The 19,803-nt window shown below is 37.8% G+C and overlaps 1 protein-coding gene across 10 annotated transcripts in view; it reads left to right on the top strand.

Annotated features, from left to right (window-relative positions):
- GPD2 (glycerol-3-phosphate dehydrogenase 2) overlaps window positions 1-19,803 on the top strand; it is a 197,418-nt gene that overhangs the window by 112,407 nt on the left and 65,208 nt on the right. For all 10 annotated transcript variants that reach the window (XM_032637520.1, XM_032637521.1, XM_032637524.1 and 7 more), the window contains 3 exons: window positions 4,514-4,685; window positions 17,442-17,566; window positions 19,076-19,173. In XM_032637520.1, the coding sequence (XP_032493411.1) occupies window positions 4,514-4,685; window positions 17,442-17,566; window positions 19,076-19,173 (395 nt within the window). The remainder of the gene's footprint in view (window positions 1-4,513; window positions 4,686-17,441; window positions 17,567-19,075; window positions 19,174-19,803) is intronic.

Below are 19,803 nucleotides of genomic sequence, written 5' to 3'. Positions count from 1 at the left end.
TGGGTCTTCGTTTCTGTGCGTGGGCTTTCTCTAGTTGCGGCAAGTGGGGGCCACTCTTCATCGCGGTGCTCGGGCTTCTCACTGTCGTGGCCTCTCTTGTTACGGAGCACAAGCTCCAGTTGCGCAGGCTCAGCAGTTGTGGCTCTCGGGCCTAGTTGCTCCGCAGCATGTGGGATCTTCCCAGACCAGGGCTCGAACCCATGTCCCCTGCACCGGCAGGCAGACTCTCAACCACTGCGCCACCAGGGAAGCCCCTTATTATTTTTTAAGTCAAGTTTATTGAGGTATGATTTGGGGTGTAATTTACATGCAGTAAAATTCACCCTTTATAACGTACAGTTCTGTGAGTTTTGACAAGAGCATATGGTCATATAACCACCACCACAGTCAAGATATAGAACATTTCTATCATCCTCAAAAGCTCTCATGTTCTCTGTGGTCATTCCTCCCCAGCACATCTCCAGACACTGACCATCACTGATCTGTTTTCTGACCATATACTTTTGCTTTTGCAGAACATCATGTAAATGGAATCATGCCCTATGTAGACTTCTGAGTCTTTCTTCTCTCACTTGGCACAGGGATTGGCAAACTTTTCTCTAAAGGGCCCGGCAGTACATGTTTTAGGCTTGCAGACCATACCTCCTCTGTTGCAACTACTCCTCTCTGCTACTGCAGTCGTGTACTAGGCATGAATGATTGGGTGTGGCTGTGTTGCAATAAAACTTTATTAAAATAGGTAGCAGCCAGATTTGGGGGGAAAGCCATAATTTTTCAACCTGTGACTTAGCATGATGCTTTTGAGATCCATTCATGTTGTTGTGACTATCAGTAATTTGTTCTTTTTATTGCCAATTATTATTCCAGCGCATGGACGCACGAGAGTTTGTTTAGTCATTCACCAGTTGAAGGATGTTCGAGTTTTTAATAATTTTTGGCAATTATAAATAAAGCCATTGTAAATATTTGCCTACAGGTTTTTGTGTGAACACAGGTTTTGATCTCTCTTGAGTAAATCACCTGGGGGGCGGCACTGTATGGTAAGTGTGTGTTCACCTTTATTAGAAACTCTCAAATTGTTTTCCAAAATGGCTGGATTATTTTGCATTTCCATCAGCAATATAAGAGAGTTGCAATTGTGTTGTATCACCACCAGCACTTGGTATTGTCCATTTCTTTGTTAGATTTAAGCTACTCTGAAAAACTATGACGCATCTTAGAAACTAAAGATGCTTACCTTTATGTTGTATTAGGTCAAAAGCTCTTGAAGGGTCTTACACGTGGAAATGACATTATTTGGGTTTTTACATGGTTACCCCAGCTTCAGTATGGAGAATGACTTGGAAGAACGAATGGTAACTGTGTGAAGACCTGTAGGAGGATATTATTTTAATATAGAGGAAAGGGAAGATACCTGGACTTGAAAGGCAGTGAAGATGATGTGACTAGATGTGAGAATTTTTTTAGGTGGTGGAATTTATAGAACTCAATGACTGACCAGATAGGAGACTTAAGAGAGTGACACAAGCAACTAGATATATAATGGTACCTTCACTGAAATGAGGAAAATTTATAGGGAAAAAGGTTTGGGGAGATAAAGTTATCAGTAGAATTTTGAGATAATGTGAGACATCGAAATGAAGACATCGAAATGAAGTAGGAAGTTTGATATCCAGGTTCTGGAATAGGGGAGCATAATTGAGGGTCAGGGTGGTATGAAAGATATCTGATACTATGGAGGAAGATGATGTTCCCTAGAGAGAGTTTTTAGTCATCTGAGAAGAGTGAATAGGACAGACTCAAGAGGAACCTCAGTGATTAATGTTGGACAGCAGACAAACATCCAAAGGAAACTAGAGAGTGAGTTCAAGAGGCTGGAGGGAGAGAGAGAGACAGAGACAGAGAGAGAGAGGTCGTCATTTCAGACTGACAGCTTCCCGATGCTGAGGTGAGTGAATGTGCTGAGATGACAACTGAAATGAAGGATGAAAAGTGCTCACTGGGTTTGGCAGCATAGTGGACATTGGTCAGTGTTGGTGGTCTGGTCATGGTGGTGGTGCTGGTGTATGTGAAAATCCATATTAAACTTGAGTTGGGGAGTGAATAGGAGGTGAGGCAGTAGATAAGCAAGGGTATACAGTTACTTCAAGAATTTTCAGGCTGATTGTTAGAAACATATGTAAGAGACATTTTTTACTGTTGGTTAGGATGAGACAGGTTAGAGCGTACCGATGAGAAGTATGAGGCAGGGGATGAGGGCAGGAGAAACAGCATAGTCAGTGGAGAGATGCACAAAAGGCATGAGAAATGCCCATCAGATCTGGTGTACTTGCTGAAGAAGAGGTTCTGCTGAGTTTAATCTCCATGGTTGCAACCTGTGAGCAGCGTGGAATGGGGTCTGTTAGTGCTGCCAAGTTCTAATGAACTCTACCATAGTACCGTCCTTACATTTATTTTCAACTATTTCTAGAGAACTTACCAAGCAGCAAATGTCAGCACAATTCTTTTGATGTGTGAAAATGCTCTGGCGTTTAGTCACTTGTCAGTCTCATGTTCAAGTCTTATCCATCTGTCATGGCCCAGTTGAAAGCCTCAGATGAAAGACTCTCCCTCTCTAATCTGAATGGTCATAGCTTGGTGCTTTTTTTTTTTTTCCTCTTTTTTGGCATTTGTTCTTGTATGTGTTTACCGTGTGTGTGTGTGTGTGTGTGTGTGTGTGTGTGTGTGTGTGTGGTTTTTTTCATTCTTCTCCTTAGATGATAGAAAACAAAGACCATGACTGAAAGGCGTCTTATATTCTCCACAGCACCTAGCCAGTTACATTTATTTAGCTTGTTACCTTAAATGCATGTAAATATGAACATGGGGAAATGGTTATTAGCAGACAATTAGGAGGAGTTATATAAGGAAGCGCAAGATTTCTGTGGTTTGGAATCTGAATTAATAGTCTGAAAAATTATGGTACCAGATTATAACGTTTTGTATTTATGATACTTAGTAAAATATGTTTTGAAAGTTTCCTGTTCCCTGCTATTAAGGAATCAAATTATTTAACAATAATACAACTCCTCTTTGGTGTAATTAATAGTTTACTTTCATATCATTATTCCCTTACTGAGAGTAACCCAAAGTTAAAGAGATAGAGACATCACAGGGGTTTCATCCCACATTGCAAGTGAAGAAACCAAAGCCAGAGAGATAATCAGTCAAAAATCCCTTTACTAGTAAACACAAGTGCTAAGATATAAGCCAGGACCCTCTGATTCTAATCCAGGTTTCTTTCAATGTGCTCTATGGCTTTTAAGTTTTTTTTTTAATAGAAATCCAATTATAAGGAGCACTTTGGTCTATTTTATTTAAATGAATAAAAAATCACTTATCAGAACAATCTCTTGGTCAGAGCTAAGACCACCTTTTCTGGAAGAAGCTTGGCCTTGTGGTTCAGAGCTTCATACATGGCCCTTCAGCAGAATGGGAAGAACCCTGCCCCTGTGGATTGTGCTGATGCTGTGATTTAAAGAAAAGAAAATAGAAGCCACATATCTGTGGAATACTAACTGTTAGAGCAACAGTGACCAGCACTGTTCAGTATAGTGAACGAACCTGGTATTCACATTTTGGAGAAAAAACAGATACATATCTGTTTTTCTAAGCTTTTGACTCTGACTTACTACTTTTGTTAATATAAAGACTAGCATCATTTTTGATTTAGGATGATAACTTATATTCTAATGAAAGAACTAGAAATAAGGAAGGTCATTATCATTTAGGGGACTATGGCTGGCTTTAATTATATTATTGTTAAAGCTTTCACAAATTGAAATAGTGTGTGTTAAATATATAAAATCTATAATTTTCTGTTAAAACGTTGAATGGGGAAGCCTCTGACTAAAATCTTTATATAATATTATTCCCATTGGCCAGAGCTGATTTTAAACTGGATAATAATGTCTGTTGTGAACAGATTCTTTTTAATTGTACTGACTTTAACTTATAGATCCCCAAACTCAAGAATATATTTTTGTCAGGGGAATTAAGGAACGAAGAACATATACTTGTAAGAAATTGCAGAAAAGCATAAAGTGCTTTTTCTTCCTCCTTTCCACACTTTTAAATGTTATCTGAATGAATGGCTGCTACCGGGTAAAACATTTCCTTATGTTCTTCTATAAATTGTCTTAGACAAGGTATTTGGGAATTGCTGTACAGTGTGGGAATTAATTGAACTTGGTTGTATATGAAACCAAAACGATCAGTTGAGATATTGAATCTGAAACCAGGTGTTCCACGGTTAAATAGTTACGATTCATGGAAAAAAAAAAAAAACCACAGAATTTTAAGGACTTTTTTTTTTCTCCAAGGCAGTTGGTTCTATCACTCACTCCATGTGGACTGTAGACTCCGGTCTAGCTCTGGTTATCCTTATCTCCATTACAACTCTTTTTTTAGTACATTGTAAAATGTATTAAATTGGCATTCCAGACAAACATTTGAAAATGGTCTTTTACCTCAGGTGAACCTGGCCTTTGTTGAAGCAGCAGACTACATCTCAGAACCTGTTAACAGGGAGCCTCCTTCCAGAGAAGCTCAGATACTGACTTTGAAAAACACGTCTGAATTCGATGTACTTGTCATTGGAGGAGGAGCAACAGGAAGTGGCTGTGCCCTAGATGCAGTCACCAGAGGTGAGTCCTGGTGTGGGTGGATGTAACACAGGTAAAGGTCTCATCTGTCCTTCTGATATAAACACAGTGTGCGCTCCGTGCTGGGAAGTCACGTTTCTGTTGCATTGCTTAATTTTCCATTCTTTGTGAAGCACCTTCCCGTTGTTAAAATGTAGGTACCTGCACAATTTTGAAATGAAGTATAGTTTGTCTTTTACACTGAAATGAATTTATTTAGAAAGAAAACTTTATATTCCTGTGAATTCATTGATTTGATGTTCTGGTTAGTTTTTTTTATACACAGTAAAGTACATTTATGTGAAATAAAATTATTTGTGTATCACCTAAAATCACATTTATGTCAGTGATTTATCTTTAATAAAAAGATTTATTGGGCTTCCCTGGTGGCGCAGTGGTTGAGGGTCCGCCTGCCGATGCGGGGGACACGGGTTCGTGCCCCGGTCTGGGAAGATCCCACATGCCGCGGAGCGGCTGGGCCCGTGAGCCATGGACGCTGAGCCTGCGTGTCCGGAGCCTGTCCTCCGCAACGGGAGAGGCCACAACGGTGAGAGGCCCGCGTAACGCATAAAAAAAAAAAAAAAAAAAAGATTTATTAAAATGAATTAATCTATTAAAATAATTCTTTTTGTTTCTCTATTAAAATAATCTCTTCCAATGAAATACAGACTACAGTTTGGGAAACTCTAGTTCAGGTGACTGAATGATGGAAAAGACTTGCTAACCTGTAGTTCTGTCTCACTCTATTAGTCAGCTTCAGGAAAGATATTATGAGAAGTTCTTTCAAAATGGCAACAGGATATATAAAGAAAGAAATTTTAGTATGGAACACCAAGGCTCTTACATATGATATGTTTAATGATTTGCTTCTTTTGCCTGTGGTTATTAGTGTGGAGTTTGGAATCAAAGAAATCTGAGTACATATCCTGGCTGAGCTGCTTTATCAGATGTATGTATGTGCATACACACACACACGCACGTACACTTAAGCAAGTTACTTAATTTCTCTCAGGTCCCTCATCTTTCAAATAAGGAAAGAAATATCTTCCGTTAATGATTGTTATGAGGATTAAATGCATAATCATGAAGAGGATTTAAAACAGTGCTTGTCACACAAAGTAGAAACTCAATAAATTGTAGATAGTATTATAGCTGCCATTAATAACATGAAGGCAAAAGACTTTTAGAACCAATTGTCCCGGAGAAATAATCCTTTGTGATTATTTTTAGATATATCAAATTGGACTGGGTACTGCTGCAAGGAATTTTGACTCCAAATTATTTTAGTTACTATATAAGATTCAGTATTCATTGCAGTTTCATATTCAGTGGTAATAGTTTATTACATGGAATAATTTTTCTCAGATTAAGTTACTACCACACCCACCCTAGACTTAGGTACTTTGCATATCTGGTAGATTTTAGTTTTACAGAAATGAAATAAATTTCGTGAGATTAGGCACACATAAGCCAAAAAGTACAGTAGATTTACTGTGATTGCACAGGACCCCCACTTGAGTTTTGATCCATGTAGACGTCACAGCCTAGGTCCTTTATGTCAATTCCAAATAATGGCAAATTCACAATAATAAGTCCTGGAACATACTCAGTTTCCTGGCACACCCTAATATTTATATAATTTTGTCTCCATCCATAGTTTATAATTTAAGCTGCATTATCCTGGGACATACTAAGTCAGATGGAAAGAAGAGTTGAAGTTACCTCAAGGTGTTTGAATTCAACACTCTTCCCTGGAGTCTTGGGAAAGAGAGTGTCAAGAGAAGACACATAGGCAGTGTAATGGGAGGTCTCGTTTGGGACTGCCCCAATTGTCCTGGGACTACTCCAGGGCTTAGAAGTTACCAGATGACAATTTTCTATGTCCAAGAGGATCGTTTCCCCAGTAGCGTTCAGAGAAATATTTCTTGCTATCTCCACTTATGTTCATGCTATGTACTGAAGTATACAGCAGTTCTTTTTCTTTCATTTCAACAAATATTGGCTGAGTGCCTGCTTTATGCATGGCAATATTCAAAGTACTACATGAGAATACAAAGATGTTTGATCCAGGCTCCACCCTTAGGTTGCTCCAAGTTCTGTAGTTCTGTAGTAGACTGAGTTACCCTATAGAGAATATGTGCCTTTCAGGAGGCTTGGGGGCATTGTTATATCTGCATAGAATGGTCTGGAGAAAGCAAGCTGCTATTTAGCACGGGTAGAATTTTAGTAGGCAAACATTGCTTGCTGGAAGTGTGCCAATCTGAGGGAGCATGTGAGAGGAACAGTGTGTGTGGGAAACAGCCCGTGTTTCAGTTGGGATCACCCAGGCTGTGCTGGGGAGGATATGAGAGGAGTGCAAAAGCAGGGCTGGGCCTGGGATACCGGGAAAGGTCTTTGGACTTTACTGAACAGGCCCTCTGAGACAGTGAAGAGCATTCGTGATGAGGAAAGGATAGGCAATAAGGAAGAAGCAGGGGCTAAACTTGTAAGAGATCTAGAGACAAATAAAACAGAAAGGACGTAACTTGCTGGTGTTAGTAGGATATGAATAAGGGAGGCAATATGTGCAAGAATTGTTTCTTCTTTCTTTTCTTTTTAAGATAGGAGCCATCTGAATATTTCTGTAGACTCAGAGGAGAGCCTTAACATGCAAATAATAGAAGGCTGCATGTGGAACAAGCTCTCGGGAAAATACGCGGCATGGGATATCAAAGATGTATCTTAGCTTTGGCAGGGCAAGAAGAGACATTTCTCAGGGACGAATACAAAGTGTAAAGATTCTAAGGCATAAAAGAGGGAGTCTGTGTGACTCTGAAGAGCTATTCTTAAACACTCAAAAAGAAGTGAGATGTGCTACTTATGGATAAGAGTAGGGACTTGGATGTAGAAAAGATTTAGAGAATGTGATAGGAATAGGGGTTGCTTTGCTCTGGTTAGAAAAGGATATCTCTGTGTGTGTGTGTGTGTATGTGTGTGTGTGTGTGTGTGTGTGTGTGTGTGTGTGTCCCCATGTGTGTCTGATATTGCTCAGAGTTGGGGCAGAGAAAATACACGATAGGGTAGAATCCCAAATTGAGAACTGACTAGGTATCAATGACAGAAGGAGAAAATGAGAAAAGATTCCATGAAGGCAAGAAATTGTTTAAATGGAAACTTAGGACTGGTAGGGGGAGGTAAGGGGAGTTGGAAAGCCAGCTTTCCCTCAAAGAGTTAGGACCGTGATTGCAGTAGCAAAAAGGCAACTACTGATTAAATGTCTTTTATTCCTTTTCTCCTTTTGAAAAGTCTCACCTATATTTGCTTTTGTGCATTTTTTAGATATCTTTTTAAAAACATAGATAAGATCATACTGTAGTCATTACTTTGCAGTGTATTACTTTCAAATAACAGTGTAGTTAATCAATCTTTACATGTATATGGTATTCATTGTTTTTCATGGCTGAAAAATTCATCCCAAAGACGTTCTTGTTAATGACTCTTTAGGTGGTTTCCAGTTTTTTGTTTTGTTTCATTCTGCTGTTTAAAATAATACTACTTGTGAGTCAACTGCTGAACCAACTCTGGGAATATAAAGACTAATAAGACGTGGCCTTGCCCTCGAGGAGCTTATAGTTTATTAATATTCGCTGAACAAACATTTTTCCTTTGGGCAGTAAAGAATGTTACCTAGTACATTAGCAGACGATTGTGGGTGATGACCGTGATGATGATTTTGAAAAGATAAGAGTTTTCAGAGCCAGAATGTTGACAAGATTTTTAATACTTATAGTTAGTAACAGCTAAGAAAATGAAGTACTTTCAGTATCTCCTGGCATTTCAGTTGCTGTCTTTTAAAATAATTGACTGACTGTCTTATTTGATGTATACGGAGTTACGATTTATAAAAAGGATGGATAAACCATAGTTTGTATTTCCTTTATTATGCTGGTAGCCCTCTGAGGGTAGCATTTATAATTAAAATGTATAGAGATGCTGAAGTTAATCTATATTTATCCTTTTACTACAATTTCTGATCATATCAGTAGCCCTCTGAAGTGTGAAATAATCATGGGCATTTGGTTAATGAATTGTGCATTGTTGCTGTTCATTCATGGAATTTGCTCTTTTATTATATTTGATGCTTCACTTAACAACAAATTTTGCTTTCTCTGCATTTGATATGTTTTTACCAAATTATTCCTGACTGTATCCATTAATCTTTAGTCACATTTGACAAAAATAAATTACTGTGATCTTTTAAAGTTACCAGTAATAATTAGATTTTTCAGGACATCAAAGTTTTGGGGGAACTGCTAGATGTTAAAAGGCTCGTATAAAAATGTTTTCACAAGGTTTTTGATGAAATATTGTGCCCAAATGCAATTTTGGTAATGGATAAACAAAGACCATAGAAGGAAGAGAAAAAGTCATGAAGTTTTCATAATGAACATTTATTTGCATTCTTACCATCTGCATTTTCTTGGGAATCAGTTTTTCATTTGTTTTATTTGGGAATATTATTATATAAACATAATATGCACAGCTCTCCTCACATTCTCCTGTAGGTCTCTAGGATCAATAGGAATTGCTTCTCTGGTTAAAACCTCTGTGGCCAGTCCCCAGCCTTGAAGCACGATGATATAGGAGGCACTTTGCCCCCAAAAGAGAGCTGGAATGAAGAGACTCTGATAAATGTAGTCACTCCCTCAGAGGGCTTCAAGATGTTTTTTTCAGTTCTTTTTTGTTATTTTATGTGATTTACCTGTATGTATCGGGGTCAATCAGTACAATTTTGGTTTAAAATCTTATTTATAAACTTAAACTTTATGGCTTCAAAATTCCAGAGAAGACTGCTTCTTGCTAGAAGAAAACATTAATTGTAGTTCTCTTGTTTAAAAATGTATATGTACTTCTAGTTTATGAATGGTGCCTGGCTAGTAATTCCTGAATTCTCACCACAGTTCCTTCGAGTCTAAGACAGTATAGCATAACGAGTAAGGACACAGGCTATGAAATGAGAACCAAGTGGGATCAGTCAGCTTCATCACTCACTAGGTCCATGACCTTCAATAAGTGTTCTAACCTTACAGAGAGCCTCAAGGTTCTCAGACATAACGGAGGATAACAACAACACTTCTGCATAAATAAAGGTTTGTGAAAAGGAGCAGGTGTGTGCATTTTTAATTGCATTAAAAACTGCAGAAAAGGGAGAGCCATGGAAGATAGTGCATTTTGGGAATTACAGATCTCCACCCCCTTCTACCACTGCCCCTCTTCCACCATGAGGGTAGAGAAAATCCTATTTCAGGACAGTAGAATTGCAGCAGATGAAAGTTTGCTACTTACTGGACACTGCTAATTAGACTAGGTTGCAAATTGCTACTAAAATTAATCTGGAAATTTGATGTAATTTAGTGATTATGTTATAGTGACTGTCTTTGGCAGGAGTAGGGTGGGGAGGGTTAGAGAAACTGTGCCAAAGTTATCTGGAAGAATCAGCCTTTGAGATTTACTAGATTAATTTTGAAAAAGAATAATGATAAAGCAGATAGAGCTCTATCAATATCGAAGTGTATTCTAAAGCTACTTTAATTAAAATAGTTTGCTAAAGGAACGGAGAGATTAGCGGAGCAAAAGTAAGAGGCTAGAAATAGATCTGAATACATAAAATGTAGGATATGGTAAAAGCATTTCATATTTGTCATTATTGGTTATTTAATAAGTGACATTGAAGTATCCACTTTCCCAAATTTATATTTGTATATATTATGTATATTTATATTCTATTTATCATGATCCCTGTGGATCAAGGATTTAACAATAAAACACCACAAACCTATTAGAAGAAAGTATATGGAAATTTAAAAACATGGAGTAAGACAGGTGTTTTTAAGCATGAGATCAATAAAGTCATTTTCCTTTTGGCAAATCCTGTTAAATTTGATTTCATAAAAATTGAAATTTATCTATGGCAGAAATATAATAAACACCTGTGAAGTTGGAAAAATAACATATCAGACAGGATTTGTTTCATATTGTTTTCAACTTTTCTATATCCTTTTGTTTTAATGTCTGTGATTAAACACAAGTAGCTGGATTCTTTTTTTTTTTAACGCTTGATAGATGGAATCTGTCTTTCAACAGGTGAATTTGGTCCATCTCCATTTATTTGGATGCCATGTGCTTTTATTTTGTATTTTTTACCTTACATCTTTTTTTACTTTGCTCCATTTCCTTCTTCCTTTCCTCCATATTAAATCAGCTTTGCATCACTCTCTGTTGCCATACATTAAACTCTAGGGATACAGTTGCTGCCACCTTCAAGTCCCATCAGAGACTTTTCTCAAAACCAAATCGAGGCTCCTGCCCTGTGTTGATCTTGGCCAGCCAACTGGTGGTTCCCTGGCCCAGGTACTGCTCTCCAGGCTGGGTCCATCTTCCTGCCTCCTGGGCATGTCCCAGCAGATAGTCCACAGCCCCAGACAGTGGTCAGCAGAAGCTTTTCCACCCTTCTTCAATCCCTGGATTCCAGCACTGGTCTGTCTCCTTCACCTCTCCCTATCTCTTGCCCTTCAGGAACTGAAATCTTGGTTACCTTTGCCTGTTTCTAGACCCAGATTCCACCAAGACAGAGGCTTTGGGCCTAACTACTCTGCTCTGAGTTTCTGCTACATTTCTGGTCCATGAGGTGTTTATTTTTGAATCAACCATGCCTTAAAAAATATATATGTATGTGTGTACATAGGTATGTATGTACAGATATATATACATGTAAAAAACATATATATATATATATACACACACATATATATAATTTTCTCTGTGTTTGGAGAGGAAGAGTTTAAAGCTGAACTCACAGTGGCATATTGATCAAAATTTTACCTATAAGCAATATTTATAATAGCAAAAAGAGTGTGGTATGGTTTAATAAATTGGGTCCATTCAGTTATTCAGAGAGGTTTGTAAGTATTTACAGGGATAATGGCTAAAATGTATTGTAAATTGAAAAACAAGTTGTGAAGAATGAGTTTGTTAATTGTATTTGTTTTTGAAGCAAAAAAGTACACAGGTTTATCAGCATAAAAAGTTTCTGGTAGAATATATGGGACATTTTTAATTGTTAAACTTGGTTATGTCTGGAGTATATTATTCTCTCTTTTCATCATTTTACATTGTTTGGATATTCCTTCTCTCTGAATACTGGCTGTTTTTATTATAAAATAATAAAAAGTAAAATAGTAAAAAAGTAAATAGTAAAATAGTAAAAAGAGAAAGCAACAACAGCAACTTCCTTATTCCCCTGAAACTCTATTACTATAATTAGTGTTATCGCTTAATACATTTTTGTGCCTCCATAATCATGTGTGAACTTAAGAGACTCAAAGTATGTTAATGATGTGTTCTAACTTAGCATAGTATCTCCATTAATGGTTTATATGTTTCTAATAGAAAAATAGAAATAGGTATAATAACCAATCCAATATTATATAGTTCTGTAAAATGTTAACATTCACTGTTAGAAAATACTAGGCTTAAAGCATAGAATCCTGATCATGAGGATTAACAAGCCAGGGTTGCTTTGCAGCTGTACAGGTGTGTTATTTTTTAGAGAAATTGGTACTAATGTACAGAGTGTCTAAACTTTTTGATTTGTGTGTTATTACCTGGGTGCCTCTGGTAGTTATTTCATAGCTATTACTCTCCCCTTTCTATTTAAAAATAGTTAAATAATGCCATATCTGAAAATTTATTATAATGAAATAAAGATGTAGAGAGTTTAAATAAAAATACAATCTTGCAGTACTGTGATAGCGAAGGTAGGAAATAACCCAAATGTTCAAAAACAGGGAATTGAATAAATAAATCATTGTAAATATTTAATGTATTACTATGCACACATTAAAAGTGAAATTATAGAAAAATATGTATTAACATTGGAGAGATGTTTACAATAAATAATGTTAAATGAAAAAAATGGAATGTATCATATGATCCTGTTTTGGTAAAAATGTGCGTATGTGACTACATACACGCACAGAAAATGTGAACATTTAAACACCCAAATGTCAACTGTGGTTATCTCTGAGTAGTGTGGTTACAGGAGGGTTTTATTTTGTTCTCTTTACTTCTCTGCATTTATTATATTGAGTGTGTTTGCATGCATAAGATAATCAGTAAAAGGTATTAAACTATGCTTCTGTTCTATTTCATGTTGTAAAAGTTAAATGTACCATTCCTCCCCTTAGTTGGTAATTATCCCTCTGTATTCATCCAACTGTCTTGATCCATGAATTGGTTTAGTTGGAAGTGCCTGGCAGCTAGACATTCCCACTCAGGACAGAAAAGGCAAGTCTGTGAAGAGCTGTATTTCATTCACATCCCTGACCCCACCCAAACGGTACAACTTTAACTTCAGAGATGGGCTGAGTATGACTGAAAGGTAGATTTCAAGTTGACTTTCTTCTTCTGCTATAACTAATCTTGTTCTTCCACCAAAGAATTTCAGAGTAATCTCACTCCAAATATTAATACTTTACCACTGCAGTGAAATTCATGAGAGTAACTACTAAAAGCAATCAATTATAAAAACAAAGAAATCGAATAATCATACCACTCCCAAATGTTCTGGTTCATCTCAGCAGTGATAGAACATATTGCTTTCCATAAAAAGTAACTTCTGAAAAGAAAAGAAACAAGCAAAAGCTATTCCTTATAAAATCTTGAACGAGTTTAGTGAATTATCATACATGTACAGAGGCCAGCCCTTCACTGGTGGGCATGTGGGGAGGTCATTCTTTCCACTCTGAGGAAAGATCTTCCCCAGTGCCTCACATCCAGCTAGGCACAGTTGCTGGAAGCCTGGATGCATTATTTTCGGTCTCCTTCAAATTTAATTATTTTACCTAAGATGCAAAATGTTAGCATTGAATGTCACTTAAAAATACTGTTCAAAGACAAATATCATATGATATTGCCTATATGTGTAATCTAAAAAAAATGGTAAAAATGAACTTATTTACAAAACAGAAAGAGAGTCACAGATGTAGAAAACAATCTTATGGTTACCAGGCGGGAAAGGGATGGGGGAGGGATAAATTGGGACACTGAGATTGACATATACACACTACTATATATAAAATAGATAACTAATAAGGACCTACTACTATATAGCACAGAGAACTCTACTCAATACTCTGTAAGGGAGTGCAGAGTACTCTATGGAAAAGAATCTAAAAAAGAGTGGATATATGTATATCTATAACTGATTTACTTTGCTGTACACCTGAAACTAACACAACATTGTAAATCAGCTATACTCCAATAAAAATTTAAAAAAAATACTGTTCATTCTCTTTGAGAAGATAAAACAGTGCTCTCTCTTCACTTCCTTGCTTTATACTGAAACAAAACAAAACAAACTAAACTCTTATTTTCAGACTGGAGGTGGAAAAAAAGTTTGGATTTTTGAGAGGTGAAACAGGAAGGAACATCTTAGGTAACCGAATCATGCAAGATCGTTATAAGACTTTAAACAATTTCATTGTCTTTGCTGTAGTCGGTTAATCAGTTAAGGCAAAAGCGGTTGTAACTTCTAATAATGTCTTGATTTTGCATTACTCTCCTCCTTCCTCATTCCGTTATTCTCATCCAACAAAAACGAGAAATCCAGAACGTTTAGCATAAAAGCAGTTGAAATTTTTTAAATGTTTTCTTTTTAAGGTTTCAAAAACTTTTGGTAATACTTTTAGGTTACATGGTACTTTAATATATCAATTTAGCTGTAAATTTAGAGACTACATTTTTATTTTGCTCTGGAAGGAGCAGTATCATTTCCCTTCAGAAATTCTGGTGGGTAGCTTGACGATATGACACTGGAAATAATGGGACAAGAAGAAACAGCCTGGCTTGACAGAGAAGCCCATTTTAACTTTTGTTGGTATTCACTAAGGTTTTTCACATAAGTACATGTGAATAACTTTTTTAAATGTCCAATTCTTGCAAAAGTAGTTTTGAGGCTTTAAAGTGTTAGCTCTCACTTAAATATCCTGAAATATCCTCCTGAGATGGCTTGCTAATTCCTAGAGTAGTTCCCTGCCTCACACTGTGTCAGTTTGGGAAAGAAAAAAAAACCCATCCTGATAACACACACCCATAAAATTCTCTCTTCATATCACTCTCCAATTACCGTCTTCTGCCTTCTGAGGCTAGACTCTCTATTGCCCCCCTCATGCTGTGTGGTTCCCCTAGAAGGTCTCCCCACACTCCAGCCCCTGAGTGACAGGCAGACCCTAAATAAGCTGGGCCATTTCAGTCATTTGCCTTCTCTTGCTTGAGCTGATCTTTGCCAGTGATAATTCCCTTGCTCCTGCCCTCTACCCATCTGAGCACATCCTCCTCTGTTGACTCAGCCTTTCTCCAAGACCCCATCCCAGATACAATTAAAATAACTACCTTGGCTGTAGTTATTGTTCACACAGGGAATTGTGTCACAGTCTCTCACAAGCTGCAGTGCTTCCTAGCAACTCACATGGAGGTTGGCAGGATTCAGATCCTCGCAAGTTACTGGACTGAGGCCTCAGTTCCTTGTGACCTGTTGACCAGGGGCTCTGTTGGTTCCTTGACTCAGAGCAAGACAGGTTGCTTTATCCAGGAGGAAGTCGCAGTCTCTTGTAACCTAACCATGGACGTGGCCTGCCACCATCGTGGCTGTATTCTGTTGGTTAGAAGCAAGGCACTAGCTAAGCCCACACTCCAGGGTAGGGGATTACATACTAGGAGGTGGGGCTAGCTGGGGACTAAGGCATCTTCTCCCACAGCCTGTGGGTACCTTTGGGCAGGTAGGAGCCATAGGCTGGATGGGAAAGCTGCTTATCCCCTCTCAGTTTTATGTCCCTGCCTCGAATGGTGTGGGCATCTTAATGCCATGACTGATTCCAAGACTGGAAGGAGAGGTGTGTTCTAAATAATTCAGCTCTTAAATGCCATTTGAAAGTCAACTTCCTCATCTGATCTTCAACTGAAGAAAAATGGTATATTTTAGTACTGGAAGAACTCTCTGTGTCGGACTTACTAAGAAAAGGTGATAGAGCTCACCAAGACAGTGCATTGTAAGAGAGATTGCAAATGTAATCTCGACTAAGCAATTTGGGGTTTATATCCTGAATTTAATTTTTGACCCACTTTAGGATAAAGAGTCCTCTGCATTTTCAAATGCAGCACCTATGAAACTTTGCTTCATTTTGTTCACTTGCCTCTCTTTGGGTTGGGAGCTACTTGACAGCTTGGTCTATGTCTATTTCATTTCTAACACCAGCACTTTACCTGGCACTTAGGCTCTCAAAAAATATGCACTAATATGATATATTTTTCTGTGTGTTTAATTAATACATCCTGTACTAAATTTCCTAAGCATTGCTAGAGTTTTCATAGTTGAGAATTTTACACATCTTTTTCTGGCATAAATGCTTAAAAAGAGTGACCTGGGTCTATGATATCTGTAATTTCTGTGTTATTTTGCTAGTTCATTAGAGCGTTAGCAGTTTTTGCCCTTGAATCAAAGTTCTCTACTTTTCTCTCCACAGTTTCCAAATATTTTGTCCTTTTGAGTCAAGGGAATTGCCCTGATTTTATGATGACATTTGGGTACGATATTTAAACTGTTAGAAGTTATAAAAACGACCCTTTGGTATTAAATGTAATAAATGGCTCTGAATTGAATACATGCACAAGTTCTCTTATATGAGCTTCGTGAGCCCAAACTGCTCCAGTTACATATTCTCATTGTAATTGGATTCTATGACATTCTCTCATCCCCCAAGAGTATGGCAGGCCATGAAAATTTCTTCTGGCTTGGTGCTGATGTATACTTCGCGTCTTTTGAAATTTTGGATTTCATATCTAACTAGTGTATGGAACTTGTAGTAATGTTGGTCCTCCCAGTCCTGAAGAGGCCGGGGTGTCTCTGCAAGAAAACAAAACAAAACAAAACTGATTTCATTCCCAAGAGATTTATTGCAACCCTCAAAGAAAGCCAGGTTGGGAGGGATGATTTTTAGAACTGACTTGTCTTTGTTCAGCCTCACCTTTACCAAGAATATTGTCTTTTCTTTACTCATGGATACTCTGTACTGGGTTCATTTGTCCTGGCTTGTGTTTTTCTTTGTAGTTCTACAATACTGTGCTTGCACGTCTTCAGTTAGACTGTAAACTCCTCAGCATCAGAGGTTATTCTCTTCTTTCTTCTTCTGTTTCAATATCTTTGATCTCTTTTCCCATTTTATACCCACCTTCACACCACTCCAGAAATAGGAACCGGCACATAGAGGGCTAGTCTAGATTCACAGTGGATGCATCAGAGTTGACTGGAGTTGAGAGGCTGGCACATGTCTGGACTCTCGTAGTGAGGGATGAATGTGAGTTCCAGAAGGCATCGGTAACAATACTGAGTTAACTCTACATGGTTAAAGATGGGTGCCAGACTCCCCTTCGACCCTCGAAACACACCAGTGTATGTTACTGCCCTGAAATTGCACTGTAATATTTTCTAGCTGTGATTCATTCACAGTTTAATATGCTTCTAGTTCTGGTTTGACTTTTCCCCCAGGAAGAGACTAGAATCTCTTCATTATAATATAGACAGCGTACTGCACTTGGAATACAAATTTATCCATGTTCAGAGTAATTTTTCTTGTGACTGTCTCTACCCTGGAGAAGTGCCTTTAATGAATTACATACAAATTGTGTAATTTAAGAAGTTAATTTGGTTTTCTGGTTACACAGGACTAAAAACAGCCCTTGTAGAAAGAGATGATTTCTCATCAGGGACCAGCAGCAGAAGCACTAAATTGATCCATGGTGGTGTGAGATATCTTCAGAAGGCTATCATGAAGTTGGATATTGAGCAGGTAATTGTGCATGCTAGTTGTTAAACAAAAATTGCGACTGTGCTTTTTTCTACCCAATTAAATCAGTTTTTTTTTTATTTTTTTTTATGGCTTTTAACATTCCTTCCTATTGGAAATACCTATTTAGTGTATTCGGCTGGAGTGTCTTTCAGGAGAGGTGTGCCATTTTTTTTCCTGTAGCATTATGTTTATGGGTAATCAGGGGCTTTTTCTACACAGGCATGTCAAAGTAGCAGATTTACAAAATCACTTTCGGATGTGTTACTTTTTTTTCGCGGTACGCGGGCCTCTCGCTGCCGCGGCCTCTCCCGTTGTGGAGCACAGGCTCCGGACGCGCAGGCTCAGCGGCCATGGCTCACGGGCCCAGCCGCTCCGCGGCATGTGGGATCTTCCCGGACCTGGGCACGAACCCGTGTCCCCTGCATCGGCAGGCGGACTCCCAACCACTGCGCCACCAGGGAAGCCCTGGATGTGTTACTTTTAACAATTGTGATTGTTTTGTTTTGTTTTTTTCCCCACCAATGGCCACCAAATTGCTACTTCGCAAGCAGTTTCGAGGGAACTGTGTTGTAATACATGAGGAATATTAAACTGATCCTCTTAACTGCAGATGCAATCATACTGCATATTGTCACTGACATATTCTTAAGGAAAAGATGATCTGAGTCATGCTTTTTTTTATGTCACACTCTGTTGTGTCCAGTCTGCCACCATTTGAAAACTGCCAAGGCAGTGTGGAAGATGACATTTCCCAGAGGAGTAAAAAAAAAAAAAAAAAAAAATCAACTGAACTCCCTATCTGCTTTTCGTACATGAAAAACAACAGCAGCACTTACTTGACATTGTCAGTTTTGAATCTGTCCCCTTTTCTTATGTGTCTGTTTAGCATCGTGATGGATGTGAAGAAAAGAGCATAGGGTTTAGAATCAGATGACTTGTGATGTGTTTCAGCTTATTTATTTAATTTCTATGAGCCTCGGTTTTCTTCTTTGTAAAATTAGTATTATGATAGTAATGCTGGGCCTTCAGAGAGATGTAATGAGGACTAAAGACAAAAGCTTTTTAATGATAGTCTGTAAAATACTGTGCAACTCTTAAGTATCATCTCTGCTTGGGCTAGTGGAGGCAAGAAGGAAACGTTTAACATGAATCTGAACAATCTGTTATCTCTTACATGAGAAAATATAATGGGGGACTGAGAAAAGGGACAATACAGAGAATGCAAGATAAATTGCTACAATAATCTTGTAACTCAAGTCAGGAAAATATCTTACACCTGGGAACTCTGACAGCATGTTTTTCTCCTATGCAAATACAGTTTAAGGTTTCTAAAAAATCTTTCAGGTTGACAGCATGATGTATTATTAGAAATTTGATTAGGAGGGAGCTATCCTTGCTCAGAGGTAGAGAGGTTTCTGTGTATCAATCAGTTGGCAGGGTGTCTATTTGCCATTTGAAAATATTATGATCTGTTATTGCCAAACTAATTTTCTCTGTTTTGCTTTTCAGTACAGGATGGTAAAAGAAGCCCTTCATGAGCGTGCCAACCTACTAGAAATTGCTCCCCATTTATCAGCTCCGTTACCTATAATGCTCCCAATTTACAAGTAAGCCTTTTGGTATCATCTGTATACTCTTTGCTTATCTGAGGTCAATAGAACAAAGTTTTAATGGAAATAGTTCCTCAATGTGTATTTCTTAATGTAGTTTTAATTAGTCCTAATCTTTAATCCTTTTAAAATATTTTCCTTTGTTGCATTTTAAAAAGTGTGACTTTTCCTATATTAGTCTCTGCTGACCCACCTCTAAGGGCTAGCTCTTAAAGGCAAAGGAGGTTGTGTTCTGCACTTATAATTAGTAGTTTTTTACTCCAGTTTCTGAGAGTATATACAGGAGCAACTACATTTGCACTGGGGAACATAAGAGGGTCATTTGCAGACTAAAATGCAGAGCCAGAAAGAATCCTGCTGCAAAATCTGAACTGACATATATCAACTCCAAACCCTAAGCCATTTTGTGTCATTTTAAATTTCCGAGTTAACCAAAACTGAAATTTGGTTTGGAGGTGTCAAATAATCAAAAATTATTAAACCCAATTTTCTAAATGTTGTTAGATCTATCCATCAAGTTGACTTAAGATGGAATACAGGTGGTAGGAAATACAGAATTATGTAACTCTGCTAGCTGCATGAGTCTTGTGGGGCCTGGAAGCAGATTTTATAATTTTTGTCTATATT

The sequence above is a fragment of the Phocoena sinus genome, chromosome 7 (genome assembly GCF_008692025.1).
Source record: "Phocoena sinus isolate mPhoSin1 chromosome 7, mPhoSin1.pri, whole genome shotgun sequence".
In the NCBI taxonomy this organism is placed as follows: Eukaryota; Metazoa; Chordata; class Mammalia; order Artiodactyla; family Phocoenidae; genus Phocoena; species Phocoena sinus.
The sequence above is the reverse complement of the archived record's forward strand: the minus strand, read 5'-3'. Positions and strand labels throughout refer to the sequence as shown.